General features: G+C 49.7%; 1 protein-coding gene and 1 long non-coding RNA gene across 2 annotated transcripts in view; one reads left to right on the top strand and one right to left on the bottom strand.

The window, feature by feature from the left end:
• The window catches only part of LOC138580424 (uncharacterized), a 273,817-nt gene that overhangs the window by 5,533 nt on the left and 241,983 nt on the right, over positions 1 to 26,301 (bottom strand). The gene's annotated exons all lie outside the window — the stretch shown is intronic.
• Positions 1,644 to 11,510, top strand: SOX12 (SRY-box transcription factor 12). Its single transcript, XM_069650957.1, has one exon. It carries the CDS (start codon positions 2,783 to 2,785, stop codon positions 3,764 to 3,766), a length of 984 nt encoding a protein of 327 aa, XP_069507058.1. The 5' UTR covers positions 1,644 to 2,782; the 3' UTR covers positions 3,767 to 11,510.

The following is a 26,301-nucleotide window of genomic DNA, read 5'->3' as shown; positions in this document are numbered from 1 at the left end:
CATGGCTACAACATTTAGACGCGAGTGCTTCCATCAGTCCCAAACATCACTTGGGTGCAGGGTGAGCCTGGGTAACTGCTTTTTAACATTGTACACTACTTTACCAGAATTTCTGGTAAACTACAATGTTAAAAGCAGTTAACACTCCCCCCTCCCCAAGTCTTAAACCACACTTGATTGCATTATACTTCAGCTGGGATTGCATTATACTTCAGCAGAACATCTGATGTGTCCACTGAAAGGTTTAAGATTAAGCTACATCCCTAACTCTATCTGGTTACCCAGAGGTAACATCTTACCCAATGTCACTTGTGGCTGGCCAATCTACAGCAGCACTATTGTAAGTTTGAATTGTTGGTGTTTTACTGAACTATGGCACCACACACGTCTTGCTTGGTAGTTTTTAATCAGGAAACGTCTTTACTTCTCGTTTCCCTTGAATTGGGAACTTTTTTTTGGTGGTGGTGGTGGTACTCCACCTTGCAGTTGTACCTTCTGTTTAGCAAGCATTTCATTCTCCCATCCTAGTTGTGTTGCTCTGCCTTTTGAGGGAGGGCTACTACAACATGGACGATTATAGAGCCGTGGAGTAGGGGCAGTGATGTCTTACTGGAATGCAACTCGATGGCTTAAATCTCCTTCTTACTTTACTTAGTATATGCAGTGCATGCTAGCCAATGTTTCCACTGTTCTGCGCGCGCCGCCACCCCCCCGCGCGCCGTTGCACCAGGTGGGTGACTACATGCAAATTTGCGGTCATATAACTGCCAGCGATGTCACTTACTGTATTTGCTCCCCTCCTCCCCCGGGAAATTCATAAGTCGGCTCCCCTGGTGTCAGCACCCTCTCTGACCAGCCCATTCCGTTTTAGAATTCCCTGAACTGCAGTGGCCCTGTTACACGCCCTGCCATCCTTGCTGTCTGCGCCCAGATTACGCACCATAACTCACCCTAGCCTCTTCATACACACCTTTTGTAGGCCACAGCCCTTTTCATTCGTAGTGACAGTACCCTTCCTGCCATCTCCAGTGTCCATACCTGCCACCAGAACACGCCTGTCTGCGACCTCCGTTACAAAGGTCCGCACTTTCACTGTCCCATCCAGGACTAGAGTCGGCACCCTAGCTCTCACGTCCCCTCCATGCACGCACTGTAACGTGCCTGCCTCTCCCGTTCCCACGCCAAGAGCCAGCACCTAGTGACCCACTCGCCCCCTTCATGGGCGTGCCTGGTAAAAAAAAAAGTGGCTGCATTCCCCATATCTTCGTGCTGGCCACCTTCGTGTCCGTGTCAACATCCCCCATGCCCCTCCCCCCCCAATTCCTTGCCCAACCTGTCGGCAACTTCACTGATCCTACCATGCTCAATATCACCAGCCAATGACCCTCAGTGCCTCTAACTTGCTCAATGACAAGCCCTGCTAAGGACCCTTGGTGCCCAATCAGCCACGAGAGCCTCCTAGCCCCTGCAGGTGACACCTGGGCACGGTCTCCTCGAGGACGCGAGGTGACAGGCAGCAGCTGAGGACGGAGGTCTCGCTTCTCTCCAGCAACCCCTTCCTCTGCGAGAATCGATTGGCCGATGCAAATCCCGCATCCAATCCGTGCGGCCAATGAGGGTGGAGGGGGGAGGGGCTTCCCATTCAGAAGCGCGGGCACTGGACTGTTTACAAATAAGGGGGCAGCACCGAGACTGGAGACGGCGAGGAATGAGGGAGCGTCTGGGGCGACTGAGGCAAGGGGAGGTACAGACGGCGCTGGCGGGAGGGGGCACAGACAGAGGAGACAGGAGCTACAGCATGCCGCCAATGTGAGCAGCGCCAGACACAAGCAGGTGCCCAAGCACAGCAGAGCCGTAGAATGCTGCAGCCAACCCGCTCCGCCAGAGTCACCTACTGAGGACCCCCTTGCACGAGAGCCTGGGCTGGATGTGCCCAATGCTAGCAAACCAACGTTAAGGGGTCCAACGTTGCCAAGCCCTCGCTGAAGGAGTCCACCGGTGCCAAGCCAATGTAGAAAGGAAACAGCTGTGCCAACATCAAACCCAGCCCACGCTGAAATAGTCCAGAAAAAGCAACCCACAATGGGGAGCCTGGCGATGCTAAGCCGACACTGACCGAGTCCAGTGGTGCCAGCGTGCTGAAAGACAGCAGCAACACCAAGCCCATGCAGAAACTTCCCGCCACATCCAAGCGTGGCACAGCGAGCACGTGTCGACCGCCAAACTTCATTGAGAAGAGGAAAGTTGGAAGAACTATTGGACTAGGCTGACAGCGTGCTTAATGTGGAGCATCGCAGGCTGGCAGGACTGCGCAAAGCTGGCAAACCATTTGCTTGGATGCCCTTCCAGGGGCGGACAGCTGCACTTTACTGCACCGATCTACTCTGCCAATTAACTTGTATGCACTGTCGGTGGTGCCCAGCATAAGCATCACTCCATCACCATAGGGGTGCTTCCAGCTCAGGCTTAACTGATACAGAGTGATACAGAAGCCAGAAAACTTGCTGAGAAGGCAGTCAAGTGAATTTTTTTCTTGTTCGTGAAACCTGTGTGGCACCCTGTCCAAGTCACTCCATCAAGTCCTGGTGAGTAGGACTCACTCTTTCAAACCGTTAGGTTCTCAGTACCATGAGTTTGGTAAATGAGACACTTATCATCCATCTAATGTCTTGAAGAAGCTAAACTATACCACATCTTCTGGTGGGTTCCTGACTCGACCGTCTAGAATGAGGAGGAATTCAGACATCTTCTGAGATCATCAGCTTCCATTCTACAGCACAAGATGGTCCAACATAAGGATTCTGGGGGTCCAACAATCACCCTGAAGAGAGATGTGCATCTGCAGCTGTCCAACAGGAACCCGGTTCTCATGGACCCTGGCCGCACCAAGGGAGAGCCTGGCTGGTGTAAGACTCCCAGTGGGCACATCAAACGACCCATGAATGCATTCATGGTGTGGTCGCAGATCGAGCGGAAGAAGATCATGGAAAGGTGGCCAGATGTCCACAACGCCGAGATTTCCAAACGGCTGGGTTTGCGCTGGAAGCTCCTCCCAGACCTAGACAAGATTCCCTTCATCAGAGAGGCAGAGAGACTGCGGCTTAAGCACATGGCCGATTACCCCGACTATAAGTACAAGCCCCGTAAGAAGGGCAAACTTGTACCCAGCAAGGCTCAGGAGGCTCTTCCTGCCCGGGTCAAGCCCTTTGTCTACCGACGAACCACATCCTTTAGTGGATCAACATCAGAAAGGCATCTGGAGCTCAAGACAGGTTCTAACTTTCTGGAGCAGAAGGACATCCATAACACAGAGGCCGAAGTGGTCTCTTCTCAGGGCAATCCCGAAACTTCTGGTGGGCACTGGCGGCTTGTGGGTCTGGTGGCCGAAGATACTGCATTTCACAGACCTCAGAGCAAAGACTCATCAGCACAGACCTGTGAAGCAGTTCTTCCTCAAGGCAGGCAGCCAGCAGGTCAGGGTTGCACGTCCCCTACCTCCAGCCGATCCTGGACATCTTCCTTCACCTCAGATGATGACCAAGAACTTGGAGATGAACTGGCTGTCCTCCTGCTCCCTGGGACACCAGCAGAGGAGGCTTGCCATGCCCCCCTGGAATTTGATGCCTTGGACAGAGACCTGGATCCATTCCCTGCCAGTCCCGGGTCTCATTTTGAGTTCCCAGACTATTGTACTCCAGAGGTGACCGAGATGATTGCCGGAGACTGGCTGCTCTCAAGCATTTCTGACCTGGTCTTTACATACTGACTCTTTTGTGACAGGTAAAACTTCCATTCCATCATGTTCCAGCGACTGTCTATTCACAGATGGCAATCAGGCACTCCATCATCGACAGTTATGGACCACCGTGTCCCCCAAATGCCCCAAGATACTCCACAGATACGAGGAGTAGCCCTCTACAAGTGCCCCAATTACCAAACGAAACTTTGCCTATCCCAAAAGAGCAGAGGAAAGGGAGAGAACTGCCAATACAATTTCAACTTGCCTGGAAGATTTTCTTGTGAAGAATTTGTGCTTGATCGCACTTAATTTGTTGCTGACAAGGAGCAGAGAGTTACAATCTTATGCAAACACCTTCCCAACACAGTACTTTGCACATTTCTTAAAGGAATATGCATAAGAATCTTCTGCACCCTGAGTCCCCAGTTAGTCCATAACAATGGGCAGCTCTCTCCCATTCTCTCTCGCTCAACCACGGTTCTGTGAGCTCTTGGCTCTCAGAAACAGGTCGACCCAGCCATAAGAGACTTTGCACTCCTTTAACCCAGGGCACCTTACCTGACAATGCTGCTCTGCAGCCTTCCTGACAGCGACCCCACCTAACCCACCCCAGGCAGCCATCTGCCGTTCCCATCTCTCTGACGTGAAGTCAAGGTTCGATAACCAGGGTATGTTCTCCGGTTGCAGCTCCCGGACGCCAGTGTGCCAGAAAGACTTCTTCTCTGGCAGGTTCCCACACTTAATTATGTATTTATTTATTTATTCATCCATATTTGTATTTGTTTGTGGGATTTCTATAGCATGAGCCTCATAAGCGTTTGGGTTCTCATTGTTTCATGTCTCGTTTTCAGTCCGACTGTCACCTCAGTTTATTGTGTATTCCCATCAACCCAGGAACAGCACTACCGATGCTCAGATCTTATGTTATGTTGCTTGCTTTTATAGACCACTGCAGCCAATAGCTATCCAAGCAACAAAGGCAACACAGGACCCTTCAAGCCCATCCAATTGATGTTTAGCTTTCAAGGGATGAGATGAAGGGATTGCCATTGTCTCCCAATTCTGCCTGCTTCCCACCCTAAAATAAGTCTCCTTAAGTATTACTGATGAAAATGAAGATTGACTACTACTGTACGCACGTGGCGCACGCGAGTCGCGCCTCCTTCTACGCACATGCTTGCAGCTCGTCATGCCTCCCACTGCACACCGAGGCTGTAGTAAGTCCCCGTCCGTGCAAGCAGCCAATGGGTGTGTGCGGAGGTTGCCAGAGGCACGCCCTACCTTGCGTAGCTGCGTCACTCAGACATGGGCTTGCACCAAAGTGATTGGCTATCCCTAGATTCTGCATGGGGTCTGTTGGCTTTCTTTTCACTCCACATGGGGTGCCATAGAATGTTCACAGTACAGTTTGGGGTTGGCTGAGGGTGTTGTCAGACCTCCTCTCTAGCTAGATTATCTATGGGAGCGCTGTCAAATTTCAGCTAACAATTTATGGGAATGTTGCAGAACGTCCTTCATTAGTGAATGCTGGTTTTGTCAGATGACCCCAATAATGCTGGTTGCTGTTGGATCTCCTTGGAAATGCACAGAGGTGCTGCGGGATCTCCCATTTATCGAATGAGTGTGTGAGTGATGTCTAATCACATCCAGATCTCCCCAGGACTGGGTGGCCGTGCTGGTGGACTTCTGCCAAGGTTGTATAGGGGCTGTCAGACTGCTTTGAGGAATGTATGGGTACGTGGTTAGAATGTTTAGCAGTGTCTCTGCACCCACCCGAAACCACCCCAAGAGTACACAAGGCTCAAGCATAGTCTTCCAAACTCAGGAAAATCAAACTCTTCCAATTTACCTCAGAGCACAACACATAGTCCTCAAGGAAAATTTACTCAGGAAACGCTCTTGATGTATCACTTGCCAACAGGTGCCCTCTGAGCACTCTGATTACACATGCCAACATCTGTCTGCTAAAGGAGCAATTGTACTGGTGGTGTAAGGTGAGGGGGAATGCCTCATCATGGGCTCTGGGGTGTCGGTCAGTCACTTCATCACTGAGGGCATTGGCTGGAGGGAATTCCGTACCCTGGTTTCCAGTACACGGGGCACTTCATCACTGAGGGTGAGCTGGAGGCAATTCCCTGACCTGGGGCTCCAGTACACGGGGCATTTCATGACGGAGGGCGTGAGCTGGAGGCCGTTGCCTGACCTGGGGCTCCAGTACACGGGGAACTTCATCACTGGGGATGGGAGCTGGAGGCACTTTATAATGGACCTGGTGTGACCCGGGAGGAACGTCATGACCAGGCTCACTATAGGAGGGGGCTTCAGCAAACACCCTAGTTTAAGGTGTCACTGAAACATGGAACGTTGTGTATGGGATCACGTCACAGTGTTAAAACCAGCAGCAGAATGCGGAACCTGTTGTGCACAAGGACGCCACAGAAGTGGCAAACACAAGCCACTGTGCAGTAATGTGGTGTCGCAACCAGGACCGCTCCTGTGGAGCCATGTATACCTGGAAGGAAAGCGCCGTGCCTAGTGCATCCTCTGGACTCCGCTCCTTCCGGAAAGCCTGACCTTTGACCCCTCGCGGTGCTTACTGTAACTCAGTAACAGCAGCTCGTCCCTGCAAACCCTGGCTCAGTAAAAAGGCAAGCATTTACAGGGTGACGCAGCATAAGCGCCACCGCACGTTGCATAGGCGCGTGGCTTGGTAACCATCCACAAGGAGATGCTTCCCACGTTGAGGTCACTTGAGCCTTCCTTGATGTCCAAGATGTCACGCGGAACATCTCCATCTTGTTGAATCCTATCCCGCCACAATTGTGCATATGTTAGCGTTTACCTGGGGTGACCTCACTGTGTCCTGATCTGAGGTTCCTGAATGGGGGGAAATGTTATCATTTCCCAAGCGCTGGTTGGCAGGAAAGAGAGACGGCGAGACAGGACGCGAGTGGGGGGCGGGGAGGGGTGTTCGGGGGGTGTCAGTGGGTGATGGAAATGAAGCGTGGTGAAAGGGGAGAGACATCACGTACTTGTATCGGGTCTCTGCGTCTGTACATGTTTCAGGACTATAGATGGGGAGGAGGATTGGGGGGCGGCTGGGATGATGATGCTGTGGAGCCGATGCAGGGAGAATTCTTAAGGCCGTGCAGCTCTCACACATCACATGCCCACTGTCTCTCCTCTCCTCCAGGGGCTGCCCCCCATCCACCACCGGCTTCTCCTTTCTCATCCTCGCCATGTCCTTCAGCCCTCCTCTCGGTACCCCTCCCCCCATTTACCACAGGCTCTATGCAGCCCTCTCCCTCTCTTCTGTTCCCTCCACCCCTCTCAGGGCGAAGCTCTCTCTCCTCTCTATGCGCACACCGAGCCCCCTGCCCCCCTTCCTCTCTCTGCTAGGCTGTCTGCCACTGCTGCTCTCCTCCCCCCACCGTCCCCGTGGCTGTGTTACATAAGCACCCGCATACCGCCCTCCTCCATGGTGTTGCAAATAGCCATATTATAAGGCGATGCTTTTAAGGCTGTGCAGTGTGTGCACAGTGCAGTGCTTGACAGGAGCAGACACCGCGAGCAGCAGAGCCGGTCGGGTCCTAGGAGGGGCGTGGAACACCATGTATATGACTTAGAATAGATATACGTGCCAGCCAAGTCGGTGCCACCGGGTTCTTCTCCGTGCGGTGCCCCTGCAAATTGGGATGTGCGAGGCAGCAGTAGGGAGCGTGAAAGGTGCGGCAGCAGGGTGCATCCGACTGTACGGAGGGTAGGATGGGGGTGCACACCGTTCAGAGCAGGGGTGGGTGGGAGGATTATGTAAGCGAGTAAGAGCACAGACTGGGCAGCCGACCCCCTTCCATAAATATATCAATGGCACCATTAACCATAGCACAGCCCCCAAACTGCGACACACCGAGGAAGCTATAGTATGGATGTGCTCGGGTACGCGTCTCCTATCTGACACTATCACAGACTAAGGGGGCACCTTCTCCTTTCGACACTGATCGCCATAGACTGAGGGAGCAGCACCCCCAAACCTCCTCCCAGCTTAACACCGACATAGACGTATGGCACACGACACCGTCCCTGCTTGACGATGTCACAGACTAAGGGGGGCACCTTCCTCTAGCTGGCACAGACTGAGGGAGTGCCTTCCCCTACCAGACACAGACTGAGGGAGCGCCTTCCCCTACCAGACACAGACTTAGGCAGGAGCTTCCCACACTTGACACAGGCTGAGGGGGCACCTTAATTCCCCCCACTTGACACGGACTAAGGGGGGCACCTTCCCCCACCTGACACAGCCGGCGAGAGCACATTCCCCCACCCGACACCAACTGAGGGAGCACATTCCCCCACCTGACACCGACTGAGGGAGCACCTTCCCCCACCTGACACAGACTGAGGGAGCACATTCCCCCACCTGACACAGACTGAGGGAGCACATTCCCCCACCTGACACAGACTGAGGGAGCTCATTTCCCCCCCCTGACACAGCCTGAGGGAGCACCTTCCCCCACCAGACACAGACTGAGGGAGCACCTTCCCTCTGACACAGACTGAAGTAGCACCTTCCCCCACCAGACACAGACTGAGGGAGCATACTCCCCCACAAGACACAGACTGAGGGAGCACCTTCCCCCACGCCATACAGACTGAGGGAGCACCTTCCCCTATCTGACACAGACTGAAGTAGCACCTTCCCCCACCTGACACAGACTGAGGGAGCACCTTCCCCCACCTGACACAGACTGAGGGAGCACCTTCCCCCACCTGACACAGACTGAGGGAGCACCTTCCCCCACCTGACACCAACTGAGGGAGCACATTCCCCCACCTGACACCGACTGAGGGAGCACCTTCCCCCACCTGACACAGACTGAGGGAGCACATTCCCCCACCTGACACCGACTGAGGGAGCACCTTCCCCCACCCGACACAGACTGAGGGAGCACCTTCCACCATGTCATAAAGACTGAGGGAGCGCCTTCCCCCATGTCATACAGACTGGGGGAGCGCTTTCCCCTATTTGACACAGACGGAAGTAGCACCTCCCCCTACCAGAGACACGTTGATGGAGCACCTTCCCCACTTGGCACAGACTGAGGGATCACCTTCCCCTATCTGACACAGACTGAAGTAGCACCTTCCCCCACTTGGCACAGACTGAGGGATCACCTTCCCCTATCTGACACAGACTGAAGTAGCACCTTCCACCACCAGACACAGACTGGGGGAGCACATTCCTCCATGTGACAGAGACTGAGAGGGCACCTTGCCCCACCTGACACAGACTGAGGGAGCACATTCCCCCAACTGACACCGACTGAGGGAGCACCTTCCCCCACCCGACACAGACTGAGGGAGCACCTTCCACCACGTCATACAGACTGAGGGAGCACCTTCCCCTATTTGACACAGACGGAAGTAGCACCTCCCCCTACCAGACACACACTGTTGGAGCACCTTCCCCCACTTGGCACAGACTGAGGGATCACCTTCCTCCCACGTTACACAGACTGAGGGGGCACCTTCCCTCACGTGGCACAGACTAAGGGGGGCACCTTCCCTCAAGCAGCACAGACTAAGGGGGGGCACCTTCCCCCTACACAGACTGAGGAAGAACCTTCCCCCACGTCATAAAGACTGAGGGAGCACCTTCTCTCGCGTAATATAGACTGAGGGAGCACCTTTTCCCACGTCATAAAGACTGAGGGAGCGCCTTCCCCCACATCATACTGACTGAGGGAGCGCCTTCCCCTATTTGACAGAGACGGAAGTAGCACCTCCCCCTACCAGACAGACGCTGATGGAGCACCTTCCCCACTTGGCACAGACTGAGGGGGTACATTCCCTCACGTGGCACAGACTAAGGGGGGCACCTTCCCCCAAGCAGCACAGACTAAGGGGGGGCACCTTCCCCCTACACAGACTGGGGAGCACTTTCCCCCACGTCATACAGACCGAGGGAGCACCTTCCCCTGTCTGACAGAAGGAGCACCTTTCCTGTGTAACACCCTGGAACCAAGACTGACAGAGGGAAACATCCCCTGCTGACACCAGCAGTCTAGTGGCGCACCTGTCCCAACGAGCCCATCTCTTAATGTGAACGCACCACACTCTCTAAATTACATACAGGGGGACATATATATTTCAATTTTGTTATACTCCTTTTAAGGTCATTAAGTAATATCAGGACCCCCATAAACAGACATTTAGGAGCCGAAAATGACAATGTGATTAAAGTGAATTTTCCCTGCTCGAATAGTTCAAAAATCGGAAATATTCTCGCTGGCGAAAACCTAATACCTTGGAGGCGCCGGTATTAATTTGCAGACTAACTAGCCATACACGGAGCGGCGTCACTGGAAGTATAGTTATTGCCGAGTCAGATTGTCCCACTACCTAACCTACCCTACTGGGCAGCAGACCTGCAGGGGGCGCTGTGGCGCTCGTCTCCCTCTACTGTGTTCGCTTTAGTGATGGAGGACACGCCAGGTCTGGGAAGGTTTCTTTGAGCGCAGGGAGATGGGCTGCAGAAAGCCCTCTCGCCACCAGGGGAGCCCTCTGGAAAACAAGCGTGCCCACAAGACAGTTAGACCCTCCCTCCCACGCGCTACGCAGCCGACGCGACGTCATCCCGAGGCGTCCTCCTGTGGGGTTTACGTTTAACTGTCCGCTGACTAAGTACGTACCGCCTGTTAGTGCCCTCGGAGGAGCTTCAGCGCCAGCTCACTTCTCCTCAGGCCGAGGGGATGAAAGAATAGGAGAGATAAGTATTTCTCAGGTCCTCCCATACACATGACGGGCAGGGTCACCGTCTTGTGCGAGGCTTTCCACACGCTATCTGGGATATTATCCACACAACACAGTCATCTCTCAGGAACTCGACCCTCACGTTTTCCACAGGAATTGTGGGGTGCAGATTGTTCTGACCCCTATCTATGTGACATGAACTCTAAAAAAAAATTCTATTCTGTTTCATTCAATTACATGAGTTACTATTAGAACACATTTAACATGCCAATGCCTACACGCACTTTTGTGCAGTGAGATTTGACCTCACTGAACGGATGTGACCTATTTTCTCAGGTTCTGCAAGTTCCTTTTACCTGCACCATACGTGGCTTTACTGTGCAATGGGAATGGTTTCTTAATGTATGCCGTGGCTGCCAAAGGACCACTGTGAATAGGTTTCTACAAACCCCATCAGTGACACAGGCTTCCTTGGGCCCATAGTGACATGGGACATAGGCTGATGTTTGTTCCTCTGTGACATTCTTCCCAGGTCCACAGTGATGAAGTTTGGTCCGAACCCGCAATGCTGAACACCGCTGCAGGCCCTCATTGACCCTAGTTCCACTCAGTGACATGGTTTGTACCCCAAGTTATTAAGGGTAATGGTTTGTACCCCAAGTTATTAAGGGTACCCTTGGCCCTCAGTGAAAGTTGCTCCTGCTCCCTAACACTTTAGGACCGCTCTGAGCCCCTCATATATCCCCCTATTTCAGGTATTCAGGTTATTTGCAGAGTGGATGGACCCTACTTCCACGAGGCAGTTTGGCGACTTGCGCTCACGTGCTGTGATGTATTGTGACTGTCTGTCATGTAGTACCTTGTAAGTGTGTTACTCAGGCCGCACAGAGCTGGTGCGTTCAAAACTTAAAATATGTGCACTTTATTAATGCAGACTTGGTGTCCTGGTCAACGGGGGCGGTGTGTAACCCTCCCTTCTCACAAGGTATTTAGATGTACAACTCGGGAATAAACTGCATTCTTGATCTGATATGCCTCTGCGTTTTCTTTGTGAGGTTGGGAAACAGTTACAAGGGGCAAAACTTGCAGAACTAATGACTTAAAGACCGCTTCTGCTTTTATAACGCCATCCTACTTGAGAGCGGCCAGATCCACACTTGCATGCTAGAAGAATATCAGCATTAAGAATAACTCCACACAAATACACAAACGCATTTTGTGGGCAGCAGGAACTCTATTCCGGCACACTGATGACAGAATCGTTGTTCCTCACGCTCACTTAAGGACCTCACGCTCCTAGCGATGACCGCTATTGAATCGGAAATAGTCTCTTTCCAGGTAAGGTGCTTAGGTTTCGGGGTATTTACTGAAAGTGTGTTTTGATTGCTGGGCGTGTGTCCTGCACAGACATACTTGTGACTGAGGAGGTCACTGCCCAGAGAGAAGTGGGAGAGAGTAGTAGGAGTGAAAAGGATACACTGGCATTGGTGTATTGTTTTAATCATGATCAAAACTCTTTTTGGGGGAACAATTGGGGGCAATTGAACTATTTGACAAATGGCGAAATTGTGGCGTGCAGAGACTTTAACAAGATGCTAGAGCATAGTGAGGATCGATTAGACTCCGAGGGAAGAGTTGGTCGATGACACGAGAAGGAGTCCTAAAGCTTCAAATGAGTTAATGCAGAAGACTAGGGAATACTGGGGTTGTGCAGTGTAATGCTTGGACGGAGATCAATGTGGATACATCAGGAATCTGTTACTATTCTCAGACCCACAACTCCTCCCATATTGTTTGTTTTAAATAGTGAACACACATCGGAAGCAGGAATTTACTGCACACTGATCATGGTATGCCATATATTGTATTAATGGGGTAGCCTACAGGAAAATTCAGACATAGATGGATAAGTAATGACAAGCTCCTCAATGACAAGATTAGAGTTAATAAGATAGCAAAAGATATTAGAAGTTATTTTTGGGAAATCATACTGTTGCAGTGTACTCTGTGCAGTAAATTCTTAGGGCTGCTATCAGGAGTATCTTAGTAGGTTAAGCATCATCCCTCTGAGCATCACAGACCTGGCACTGGCCTGGTTGACATCCTTCCTGTTGAATCAGCCCTCTCAGATCCAACTGGGCCCTTTTCTCTCCTCTACCTCACTCTACCTGCAGCGTCCCTCAGGGCTCTATCCTCTCGCCGTGGCTCTTCAATATTTACCTTGCCCCTCTTGCTCACTTGATCTCTACCTTCTCTCCTCATTTCCAGTGTTATGCGGACGACACTCGGCTTTCCTCCTCTCCTTCCCCTCTCATTCCAGACTGTCTGACTGTTATTCAGGCATGGTGTACGGCTAATGATCCCGTCTCAATGGCAGTAAGACCGAGATACGTCTCATCGGAACTCACCTTCCTTGGGCCCCTTCCTCGCTCCTTCCTGTGAGGCAAAAAACCTGGGTGTCCTCTTCGACTCCTCTGTCACCTCATATCACTGACCTTGTCAAGAAGGCTCACTTTCAGCTCTACCTCCTCAGAGGCATTCTCCCTTTCCTCATCGTCCCCCAGAAATTCAATGTCTCTAGAGCTCTGGTTCTCTCCAGGCTGGACTACTGTAACAACCTCTTCCGCAATCTGCCTCTTTCCTCCCTCCGCCCTCTCCAACTAATCCAGAATAGGACTGCAAGACTTATCCTTGGCCTGAAGCCCAGGGTCCATATCTCTCCATCCCTAGAATCTCCCCATTTGTTCCCGTGGCTGCAAGGATCAAATTCAAGACCCTCTGCATCATCGACAAGGCTTTCTGGGGCCTGGGACCACTTTACATCCCACTTTCTCTCCCTAAATACCTCCCTGCTAAAGCCCTTCGGTCCTCTCAAACTCTCTGCAGGTCATATGTTTCTTTAAGCAGAGAGTGGGGGGTAGATCTCTTTCTTCGGCAGGAGCCTCCCTCTGGAATGGCCTCCCCACCCCTCAGACATGAGCCAGGTTACTTTAAGTTCCGGAAGCTTCTCAAGACCTTCCTCTTCTCCCCCTTCCATCTCCCCTTCCTTGTTAATGCTACTGTACTGCTGCAACTGGCCTCCTGGTCCCCTCTGAGTCATACAGGGGCCAGAACTCCCTCGACCAGTCTGCCTCAGTAGCCCCCCCCTTATTAGCACTTGCCCAGGGCACCCTCCCCAGCCAGAATACTGAGTTTAGTCTACCCCCGGCCCCTTCCTTGCACTAGCTGTCCCTCAGCCCATCCCCCTCACACTGCTCGACTATTGAGTCTGGCCCCCCTCCTTGCACTTGACCCCCCATCACTTTCCCCAGCGCACTTGTCCTCCTGTCTCCACCTAGCACTTACCCAACCCCACTTTTTTTACCTTCCTGTTCGCCCTTACCCCCATGCACTTACACAATCTGACTGCCACACGACGTAGTAGGGCCGTTATTGTTATCTTCATCTGTATAAAACATGGAAAACTCCAGTTGGATACAGCTTTACAGTTATTTAGTTATTTTTAATTCAGACATTTTGCACCTTTCTTGTTAAAATTGTTTAATGAGCAATTATAGGAGGAATAACTACCTAGAAATATTTTGGAGCATTAAATACCGTCATTCCTAAGGAAGGGAAGGATCCTTTGGAATGTGCCTCATACAGTCGGATCTCACATCTTTCTATAGACAGAAATATTGGCCAACGTTTTCGTGAACAGACTGGATAAGCTTCACCCACAGTTAATATATGAATATAAGATTAGTTTCACTAAGAGATTCCAGGAAATGGAGAACATTAAAAAAAGACTTAACTTGATGCACTTAATTCAGTACAGAGGAGAGATCGACCTTTGACTCCCTCGACATGGAGAAGGCGTTTGTGCCGTCCGAATGGCCTTTTCCAATGGATGTAATTGAGAAGCTGGGTATAAAAATATTTTTCCAAGATGGGCTGAGTTCCTTTTATTTTGAACCTAAGGCAAGTGTACTAGTTGACAGGGAGCCAATGGATGATTTTGTGTTGCCCAGTAGCACATGGCAAGGATGCCCGTTGTCACTCAAGCTTTTTGCACATGTGATGAAGCTACTGAAATTAGCAATTAAGGCCAATGAACAAATCTACAGGATCAAGTGTGCCTCAGATGAACAGAAAATCTCCCCCATTGCATATTACACCATATTGCATTTGTCAAACCCACTTGTATCCCTTCAGGAAACCATGAAGGAAAATGAAGTGTATGACTGGGTAGCTAGCCTCTGTATAAATGGTGACCAGACGTGTATTTTACAACTGACGGATAATCAGAGATTGAATGAGCAAAAGCGAAATGTAGCTAAATGCAAATGCTGAAAGATCAAATTAAATATTTAGGTGTATAAAATGCCAAAGACTTATCCCAACTTTATGCGGCTAATTACCCACGCCTGTGGAAAATGCAAAAAAGATACTTGCAAAGTTGGGGGGAGAACACCCCCCATCTGGTTTGGAAGAATGGCCTCTATTAAGGTGAAACTTTTGCTGCGGTTCCCTTTCCTTTGCTCAGCATTTCCCCCTAAAGTCCCCAAATTCCTTTTTAGAGAAATTGATGTGGAGGATTCTACATGTATTTGGAATGGGGGGGGGGGTACAACCCCAACGAGCCAACAAAAATGGCTCCCTAGAGGAGGTATGCTTTGCCTTCCCTGATTTTCATTGCCATTTTAGGGCTGCCCAATCAGGAATTCTGCTACATAATATAGGGGAAACTGGTTTGAGGTTATGGATTGATATTGATAATTTTGGAGCATTACCCCTTAGTGTAAGGGAGCTACTTTGGTTCCTCAGAAAGCAAATCCCTAAAATGATCCTTGAAGATCCTGTTTAAGGTTACGCATGAAAGGATTCAATGTTTTATTTTCCTGACCTTGTCCACTCAGACAGTTATGGGGGCTTCCTTCAAATATTGGGACGTTTTGATCCTACCCTCATACTAACGTGATTGAGAGCAGGACTCATTTAGGCAGGCCAGCTTTTTAAGAAGGAGGCATTTAAACATTTTAAGCATCTCCAACAGGAGCTGGTTAAAGACATGGTAAAACCTTTTTACCTATTTGAGGAGCATAGGAACACTTTCAAAAGATGAATAGAGAGGTAAATCTGAGAGGGATTTAACAGAATTCGAAGAAAAAAATGCTCACAATGGTCCTAAAAGAGGCATCCTTTTTAGAATCTTCAAATGCATGACCTCCCGGATGTAGGAGGAAGATGTGGCATTTAAGAGGGCGTGGGAAAAGGATCAAATGAAAACAATATCCGTGATAAAATCTGTCAGGTTATGCTTAACAGTCACTTACTGATACATAAAAAGGCACTTTTTTCAAGATACTGCATAGATGGCATTACAATCCCAACCAGCAATCAGAAATGTACAACTCCCTAAATAGTACCTGTGCAAGAGGATGCAGAAAAGTGAGGAGTTCTTATCCTATGTGGTGGGGGTGCCCATTAGTACAGATATATTCAGATGAACAGCTTATTTGGAGTAAATATGCTGTGGGGGAAGGCCTGCCTAAAGATGATCTCACATTCTCTTGGGAGTTCCCATTGAGGAAATGAGAGGGAAGACAATGGGCCTCATTACGAGGCCGGTAAAACCGGCAGGCTGCTGCCGGACCCGTACGGAATAACCGGCTCTGGACTTGCCGGAATCACTGGGGCATTACAGCCCCGGTGATCCAGTAATTCCGGAGCCGGCATTCCATTACTCCCCATTCCCATGGAGTCCTATAGGGAACGTGGAAACACCAGCACCGTAATTACCAGTGGCAGTGTTTCCATTTCCGTCTGCAGGCGGGTGACGTTATTCCCTCCAGGTCAGACCAGGCGGGAGTAACACCCCACGCCTGCAGAACTTGTAGTTTGCCGGTCCGGAGAGAACGGTGGCGGCGGGTTTACCGCCACCTTTGTTTCCAAACCAGCAAACTCTGAATGAGGCCCAATGTCTACGATGTGTAAGGCTCTGCTTAATGCAGGCAGAATGACACTAAAACAGAGGCAGAATCGACAACACTCCCTATCAGACAGGAATGGTTGCACAAGGTGAACCCTAACCTTTGTCATGCATGGTGAAGGGGCAACCTTCCTTGAGGGCTGGTGGCCATTCACATTTAAATATACTCGAGACCTGGCTTCTGTATGTAATCGTCTCTCTAACCTTTTTCTGTACAATGAAGTTAAGGAGGTAATTGTGTGGACCCAGGGGAGAATGGGTGCCTTGATATAGCTTGTAATACTATTATTGGGGTATAGAAGGGGAAGGTTATATTACTAAGTGATGTGCTTTTGCGGGGTAATATGGGCAGGAAAGTTTAGGCGGGGTGTCCTTTTCAAATCCATCAATATTATGTATTTTTTTTACACTCTGTTCCCTATTGGTTAATAGTGATCTGAATGGTCAATTTTTGATTACTGTGTTTAAGTACTGCGTTTTTCAAGTTCCATTAGTGCTTTGAATAGAAGAAATTGACGCCATGCGCATACCATAACACACATGTCTTTGACCATAAACTGGACTTGTGAAGAGGGAAACCTAAAAGTAGCCCTCGTTACACCCACCCCACTCTCATGAATGAGGCAGAGAAATGAGTGGTGCACCTCGTTTATGGCCCCATCTCTTTCATCGTCGATGTACCACAGGTGTAAGAAGCGCTATTCACTCAGGCAGCCATTCAGACCATACCCTAATGACATCACTAAGGCCATAGGCTTGCAGTCAATGGAGTAGGTTGACTGATCGAGACCACGCCAATGAAGCCACAACTGAACTATGATTTAAATGTGTTAGACATGAAGCACATATGCATCCCTACATGAAGCTACACAAACACTTTAGATTAAATTGCTGGTAGACATGAAGAACATGCTTCTGACTCACTAAGATAGAGGACGCAGACACTTCTTTTTCTGAGCAGAAACCCCCAAGCTGCATACACATGACATGCTTGCTGATGCTAAATACAACTAAGATGGACGGCTGTGTAAATCAAAATGGAGGCCATAAGCGCATTGGAGTGACTGGGAGATGCTGAGAGGTTTAGGGAATACAGAGAGAAAATCAGGCGTGCTGATTTCACAGAGACATGCAGACTATGTTTCCATGCCGTTACTGTGTATGGCCCTGCCAAGGACACCGAAAGGGACAAGTTCCGTATTAGCAGACGAGATAGGACACCTGCATGAGCAAAAGCCAAAAATCCTCACAAATACAGGCAAGAGAAAGTCAAATGTGTGGTCCCTGCACACGTGATCGAGACCTGAGCAACAAAGCCTATTCATTTGAGCTAGACAGTGGCAGTTGTTCCCACCCAACTGGAAGCAGGGTGATACAAAAGAACTACAACTACCAGGTTCAAAGCTTACGTGTTCCATCTCAGGGCCTAGAGGATTGGAGAAGGTAAGTTATCGGGAACATTCAGCACCTTTGGGGTCATTCCCACTACCTTGAATAGTTGCACATAGCTGGTAACTTTCCAGAGTGCCAAGCCTAAGAAGACACTTTTTGACCACAACTTTCTCACTTTTCACATCAAGCTCACACTTTGTTGCACAGCCCAATGGCAGTACGCTACCCTGAGATATCATACTTTCAACATTTAGAGGGTGGTTGGAGGAGGAGACAACAGATATGCTCATCCAATCCCTGAACTAATACCCTATAAATCCTATACATAGTTGACCTTGCTAACTAATCCCTCTCCATGGTAGGTTTTCATGATGTATCATTATTTTGTGACGTCTTACAGTAACAAAAAGGGCTAACAAGCTGAGATTGTTGGAAGAAGTCATGGAGAATTGCTGTATTGTCCGTTGTTGAACCCCTGCATGCGAGCCCTCTAATAAAGCAGTTAAACTTTGTTACATTGATTGAGGCCACCAGGGGTTGCAATCATGGTTTCATCTGTAGTGCGTTGCTCCCATGTCACTGGGATGTAAGGTGGCAAGAGACCCCCCAGGCGGACACTGGCTGCACCTCTTGGGTGTGAAGACTTGGGGCATACTGTCCTGAAATCTAGACCAATTTGGGTGCTTCCTGCCAGGGATACGGCTGCCAACGGACAGCTGCGGGAAAGCTAAAGTGAATTCTCCCGGACGCGGCTCTCCACATCTTGGGAGCAGCGTGTCCGCAGGAGCAACGTGGGGCCTATGAGGAGGGGCCTGGGCCACTGGAAGGTGTGGTACCAGCACCAAAGTGAAGGACCCGGGACCGGAGGAGCAGACGGCTCATACCCAGTTGGGGAGCCTCCCCACTCCAGCAACAACGGTCCTGGCCACATACCAGTGGCACAGGCCCCATGTTGCTCCTGCTGATGCGCTGCTCCCAAGATGTGGAGAATCACTCGCTTTCTCGCGGCTGTCCGTTGGTAGCCGGATCTCCTCTGGGAAGCGCCCAAATTGTTCCAGATTTCAGGACAGTATGCCCCAAGTCATCACTCCCAAGAGGTGCAGCCAGTGTCCATCTGGGGGGGTCTAGGTCGGAACTACGGCGAGTGACACGGAAGCAACACACTCAAGATGAAACCCTGAGCGCACCCCCCGATAGTGGCAGAATCCACATTGAGGCTTGGCCTCAGCCTGGGAAGGTGTGGGCCCCCAAGCCACGGCCAAGGGTGTGTGCCTGCCTCCCGGGACGGCGGAAGTGACTGAGAAGTGGAGGCTTGCAGGTAGACCCCAAGTGACGTCCTGTAGGAGGAGTGGGACACGCGTGTTGTGGTGCTGCTTGCATCCTGCCTCTGTGGGATGTTTGACACTGCACTGGGGTGATTGGAAGGGGCCTCCACAAGAAGAGAGAAATAGGGTTTTCCCCTGATGGATGGCCGGGCCTGACCCGGAGGGAGGGCCTGGACGTTTTGAATAACCTAGTGGACGCACCTGGTGGGCGAAGGGGCGCAAGGTCCAGGATTCGGCCTCTGCCAACAGACTGAAATGGAGGCGATCCCCAGGCCCGGAGTGGAAAGTGGAGGTAAGAGCACCCCGTTTAGCACTTGGGCGTGTGCCCGCCTTGCTGGACACAGCAGTAAGACTAACACCTTGGATTTGTCTGGTGAAAGTCCTGGGGATATCAAGGGAGACCTCTGGTCATTGCTAAGTGTGAAGCAGTTACTGGAGGGTGAATAGACAGACCCAAGTTTTCTATGGACTGGAAGGGGAAACTGGGATGATTTTAATACTTACAGGTCCGGGCTTTGAGAACACCACCCTGGAAGGGAAGATGCAGGGGGGGGGGTGTCCACAAAGAGGGACATTGCCTCATTACTAGAGAAGATCTTAGGAATGAGATCAGATATTGGTGGAAAAGTGGAGAAAATCAACATCCGGATTGATGCAATGGACGAGAGGTTTCAAGCAGTGGAAAATAATTAGTCTTCTCTTGAGACTCTAGAGACTTAGATAGATATGCGGATGGCGGAGCTGGAGAGGAGAGGGGGGGAAATCACACTTAAAATGGACAATTTCAAGAATCGAGAAAGAAGGAACAACTTGCGATTCTTTGGGGTGCCAGAAAAGGAGGGTGAAATGGAAAGAGACCTCGGCAGGTTCCTCCATGAAACGGCGAAAGTGTTGTTCGGAGATGACCCCATCAACAAGCCCAAAACTGATAGGTTACACAAAGCAGGTGGAGCAGGCAGAGGCCCGAGATCCGTGTTGGCCCGCGTCCCGCGTCCCGCGTCCATAACTATCCCGACAAGCAGATAATACTGGAACGGAAGAGGGGGATAGGCACAGTGACAGTGGGCAACGCAAAGATGCAATCTTTCACGACCTGTCTTCACTCAGTTTGGTGAAGAGACGTCTATGTGCACCCCTCATGAAATGGTTGAATGAGAAAGGGGAACGATACCGATGGGGCTTCCCCTTCTCCATCTCCTTTTATGTGGATGGGTACTACTACAAACTGGTCACGGAAGATATACACAGGGTTACAATCGAACTGATGGGGAAAGCTGAGTCTGCATCAGAAGGGCCCAGTGGAAAGGAGGTGGCGCATAGAAGGGCCGAAGAGGCGCAAGGTGCCAGGCTCGAGGAAATTCAGGAAACTTAACACCCTCCCAGCAGGGGATACTTGACTATTACCTGTGCATCTTTCTGGGGGCAGGGCGTGGGGGCCCGCTTGTCTCAGAGATCTTTATTTTGCTTTGTCCAAGGGTTCACAGGGAAGATTACCTCGGGTTCTTCGGAGCAGAGCGGCAAGGGTTTGGAAGTCTGTTAAGGGGAACTTGATGGACCCTCATTTAGAGCCTGCAGATGGGCTTAGTTATTGAATTTGGTTTTGGAGTACAGTGTTTATACCAGATGGGTCTGGTTGGGAGTGTTGGGGGAGGGGTAATGTTAGAAGGTTAACATGTTGGGGTACGAAGGGTGAAACAGGGGCTCTTGGTTTTGGAGGTGTTTAAGTTGATGGGCCGGGGTTCGGGTCCTATTGGTGATCCAGGGCTCGCCAGTTATGGTAACTGACGGGAACAGAGCTCTGCAAGGAAAGGGGAGGTGTAGAAGGGTGTGTTTTTCCCTGATTTGGATTTTATGTTTTCATTGTTTTTGGAGTCTGACAAACTCCATAGGCATCTGCTTTTTGTATAGTGACCCACATCACCTTCAGTGCAGTGTCACTGAGAAGTCCTTTAGATTTCTCTTAAGGTTTAAATACCTTTTCCTGGGTGAACTACAGTTCCCAAGAATAGTTAGATGAATTTGATTTTACTTGCCTTTTCTCTTTGTAGGTCCAGGACACATCATCTTCTGTGGAGTACTGGGGGTTACTTAGTAGAGCCTTATCCTACTTTCCCATGAAACATTATTTGTTACCCTCACTACTTTAAATGGCTGGTGGGAGTGGTTTAATTTTTACTACGACTGTGCTTTTCTACCTCAGGCTGAACCCTCAGCTGCAGTACAGCACACATGGGTGTCCATTTTGTCAAAATGGCCCCTGTCTTCTTTTTCACAATTTTCTGTTTGTGAGGTCTTTCTTGGCTTTTACTCGGTGTATTGAGACAGATTTGAGCCCTTTGTGTGTTTTGCCTTTGGTGGGCTTCAGCCATGAATCCCGCCCCTGTCTCCAGTGTGTCTGAAAGGGCAGGAAGTGAGGCAGGTTCCCAAAACTCCCCTGTCCTTTGTCTCTAGGAGTGCCTGAACTAAGTCAGTCCTGATTGGCCCAGACTGTGCATGAATGGCAAAACTTGCTTAAAAGGCGAGGCTTTGGGGACTAGAGGCATAGTTGACCGCTGGAATAAACATCCAAAGCAGAAATCTTGAAGAGAAGCCTGCTGCAACCTCCTGGACCTCTAAGTCCCTGTGAAGCCCTGCTGTTGTGCTGACCTCGTTTTTCGAATCGAGAGAAGCTCCGGAAGGGACGACTTCTTCGCTTGGGTTAGTGGGACCAACTGACCCCGAGACGAAATGCACTTTGGTGCAATCCCCGACTTGCTGTGCCTCTCTGTTGCTGCAGAAGCCCAATACCAGGGGTCAAGTGTCCATACCCGAGTGCAACATCTGCAAATATGGCCAAAAGCTTCAGGTGCCTCCTAAGGACACTCCAGAAGCAGGAAATCCCTCACCAGAGTCCCCTCACCAGAGTCCCGGACCAAGGGAGCAAGGAAAGTCCAACTGGAGAGATTTGTTCTGCATAAGTACTGTTTGCGAAGAGCTGAAATCATGAAGTGCCACTGAATCGAAGAAAACCTGTAGCTGCCAACAACCTTCCCTGCGGCAGGAGCCCTCCAGATGTCCTCCCTCTTGTCCCCACAACTGAGGCTCAGGAACCAGGGTCTGCATGGCTGTAGCAAGACGACATCCAGCGGAACCAGTTTTCTTCTAACCAGACGTACTGTTTGGGCTCTGGGGTACTTACCTTCTTGCCTTAAGTCGTGATGTCTCACTTGAGATTTGCACTTGCCTAACTTTCTGAGTTGATTTCAACTCCCTTATGAACAAGCTTAAGAGCTAGTGTTCCTACAGTGATTTATCGGAACTATCTGAATTTTGTGAAAGACTTTTCATCTAAGAAGTGCATCAGGACTATTGACTTTGTCCAAATGACTTTGTCTGTACTGGCTCCCTAAAGGCACCTTTCTAAATCTATTGACTTTGGCATTGCTTGTCCCTCATAGGTTGAAATTCGTTGAACACTTTTTCTGCTGGGAAACTCTTACATAGATTTCATTGGAGGGTTCCAATTGTCCTCACATTAAATGTTCGATTCTTTCTATTTTCCTTAAGCCTTCCTTTCTGAAACTCGGAGTCTAAAAAGTTTACTGGTTTTATATATTAATGCAATACTATCCTTATTATTGAATTCACTTCAGGGTGTAGGAGAAAAGTATTAGCATCTCCAAAGAGTATTCACCAGTTTTCTTGATTTTGAAAAGTAATTCCAAAGTTTGCTTGACTGTTACAAACATTTGCCTTTTTAAAGAATGATTGACTAAAAACTGATGTTAAATAAATAAATAACGATTTAAAACTGAAACCTTGAGTGTCAGGGGGTCATTACGAGTTTGGAGGTAGCCATGGCTGCCTCCAAACTTGTGTCCGGGTCCTGGTTCTCTGAATGGGGACTTACCGGGTCATTCCAACCTTGGAGGACCCGGTAGTCCCAATTCAAAAAAACCCTTCCCCATTCCCGTTGAGCCCATGGGAATGGGGAGGGAGCTAATAACGGGCCTGTTATTTGCTCCCTGGCCCCTTAGCCGCTCCCACTAACTTAGTTGGACCCGCTTAGGGACCTCGGAATGCAGTGGTAACGGGTTAAAAGCCCCGCCTTCCTTACCGGTGCCGTGAACCCCTTACCGCCGCACTTGTAATGACCCCTTTTATGTTGTACCCAACTATACCAGCCACAAGGCTAAGCTCCACCAAAAAGATAAGCAACTTGTAACACATGTCTAGTATGGATAACTATAATGAGTCAGCCCTTACTAACATAACTAGATCAATTAAAAGATTTATGTAAAGCTAAGGGTCTGCCTCTGGAAGGAAGAAAAACTGAACTTTTTACAAGGTTGTTAAATCACCAAAGTATGGGAAGTAAGCCTGTAAGACTACTAACGAAAATGATATGGAAGTGAATGATGGGGATGCTTGTTTAGAGTTAAATTCCAATCTGCTAGAGTCAGAGTAGGGAGAGGAATCTCCAAAGGGAGCCAGTCTCTTCCACAGCCTGCACCTGTGCCTCAGCCACTTCCTATACAGACCCCACAATGTCCAAATCTAAGCCCAGAATATCTTGCACGTGAAAGACTAAGATTAGAGCTGGAATTCAAAAAACGTCGAAGTACAGTCCGAAAGCAAACATCAAGAGGTGAAAATCAGAAAGAGAAATGCAGTATGAAATGGAAATTAAAAGGATGTCCCTTGATTCTGCTTCCCTTTCAGGGTCTTCTAGATCTACTAGTCCCAAGAGACCTTGCCTGCCTAAAGAAGCTGTAAGTATGTATGATCCTAACCTGTTGTGTTGGATTGGCTGAGTACTTTTGAATACACCTATGGTCTACAAGAAATAAGAGGAATTATTTAATTGCATGGCTCATGTCTATAGGCTCTGCCAGAATGGTTGTGATGCTGTTATGGAGTTGGGTGCCAGTGACAGAAAAGACTATGGGCCTCATTACGTGGCTGGCGGTAGCCGTGCCCTTATTAAGGGCACGACTGCCGCCGGTAATGAAATTTTACCGGGCCCATGGAATGGGCAATTACCGGGTAATGCCAACCTTGGCGGACCCGGTAATTGGCCATTCCATGGGCCCGGTAAAAATTGATCCCCATTCCCATTCAAGCCCCATAGGGCTCAATGGGAATGGGCAGGGCTCCCTGGTCCCCTCACGGGACCCGGAAAGGACGTCTGGTTTTACCAGACGTCCTTTCCGGGTCCCGCGAGGGAACCTCGTAATAGGGCGGAGTGGGTTTAACAGCACCATTACCGTGCCTTTAAACCCATTCCGCCAGCCTCGTAATGAGGCTGTATGAGTTAGTTAAGCTGGCATTAATAGCTAGATTTTGGAAGACTCCTTCCCAGTACCTTAAGAGGTTTAGGACCGTCAAAAAGACTGATGGTACCACTTGAGCTTCCTGGGTATGTGAATGTTTGAAGAACTTACATGGTTGGGTTAAGGGTTACACATTGAACTCCTTTGAAGGAATGAGAAACCTTTTTTTGCTTGAAACACATTTTGTTGCTTGCTCTCCTGAGCTGAGACAGCACTTGGCTGACTCTAAGGAAATTGATCCTAAGAAATTCGCACACAGTTCTGACTTATAGGTAGCCAACAGGGCCACTTATAAGGTTCTGGGGCTACTCACAAGAAGTAAGAGGGGAAGCAGCACAAGAAAGAGCATAACGAAAATTCTAATTCCAACCATTCAAAAGAGGGCCACAAACAAAATAAGGCTAGATCCCATGGGAAACCTGGTAGGTCTAGTGAACCCTCTGGTGCCAAGCCAGACGGAGGTCAGCAGAAACCCACATTCTCAAGAACATTTGGTAAATGTTTTATGTGTGGGTCTGTAGATCATGTGAAAGGGGATCAGGAGACAGGAAGACAGGAAACCTAAAACCTGGCGAGGCTTTGGTCACACATTAGCATGACCAGAAGGCCAACATGGTGAAGTTTACTCCAGACCAGTTAGTATTGGTTATGGTTCCTACAAGGCAGAGGGCCTTACAGAACATGTGGATTGGACCCTTCAAGTTTGTAGGCAAGCCTGGAGATGACAATTATTTAGTGGACCTGGGCAACTGTCTGAATGCTTATGTTTCCAGACCAGAACTAGGACTTTGCTTATAGCCTCTGATCAAGGGGAGGAGGAAAGTGAGCCTCTCCCTGATCTCCTCAGGGGAAAACCTGCAGAAGAGACAATTGAAGGAGTACAACTCTCTTCAGATTTGACTCTGCAGCAACAGGAGCAGAGCAAGGCTCTGTTAAATCAGTTTGCCTCCCTGATTTCTCTGACACCAGGCTTGGCCTCTTGGGGCCAGCATGATACTTTCACTGGTGATAGTCTCCCTGTCAAAAGCAAGGGCTACAGGATTTCAGATCTCATATAAAGAAGGTCAAGAAGATGCTTGAGCGTGGGGTTATTGAGCCATCTACCAGTCCATGGGCTAATCCAGTTGTACTAGTGCCAAAGGCAGGAACCAAAGAGTTGAGATTCTGCGTGGACTGTAGGGCTCTTAATGCAGTCACTACGACTGATGCCCATCCTTTACTAATGACAGATGAACTGATGGACAAACTTGGTTCAGCTATGTTCCTCAGCACATTTGACTTGACCTCATGCTATTGGCAAATAGCACTGACTTACCATGCGAAGGAGAACGCTGCATTCTCCACCCCAGGAGGCTTATACCAGTTTAAGGTTATGCAGTTTGGACTCAAGAATGCACCTGCCATCAAGTTTTGAATGGGTTGGAGTACTTCTGCATGGCATACTTGGATGACATTGCAGTGTTCAGCCCCACTTGGGAAGATCATTTTCACCACCTAGGATATGTTTTGCAGGCTCTGGAACGGGCCCATCTGACCATAAAGGCTAGTAAATGTCAAATTGGTCAGAGTAAAGTGGTCTACATTGGGCATGAGGTAGGAGCGAGGGTTTTGGGACTAGAGGAAGAGTCAACCACTGGAAGAAACATCCGAAGCAGAAATCGTGAAGAAAATCCCGCTCCAACCTCCTGCACCTCGAAGTACCGGTGAAGCCCTGCTGCTGTGCTGACCTCCATTTTCGAATTGACAGAGAACTTCCGGAAGGGATGACTTCTTCCCTTGGGTTTGTGGGACTAACTAACCCCAAGACTTACT

The sequence above is a fragment of the Ambystoma mexicanum genome, chromosome 3p (genome assembly GCF_040938575.1).
Source record: "Ambystoma mexicanum isolate Mex_15411 chromosome 3p, UKY_AmexF1_1, whole genome shotgun sequence".
NCBI classification, from domain to species: domain Eukaryota; kingdom Metazoa; phylum Chordata; class Amphibia; order Caudata; family Ambystomatidae; genus Ambystoma; species Ambystoma mexicanum.
This window is presented reverse-complemented; position numbering and strand designations above follow the sequence as displayed.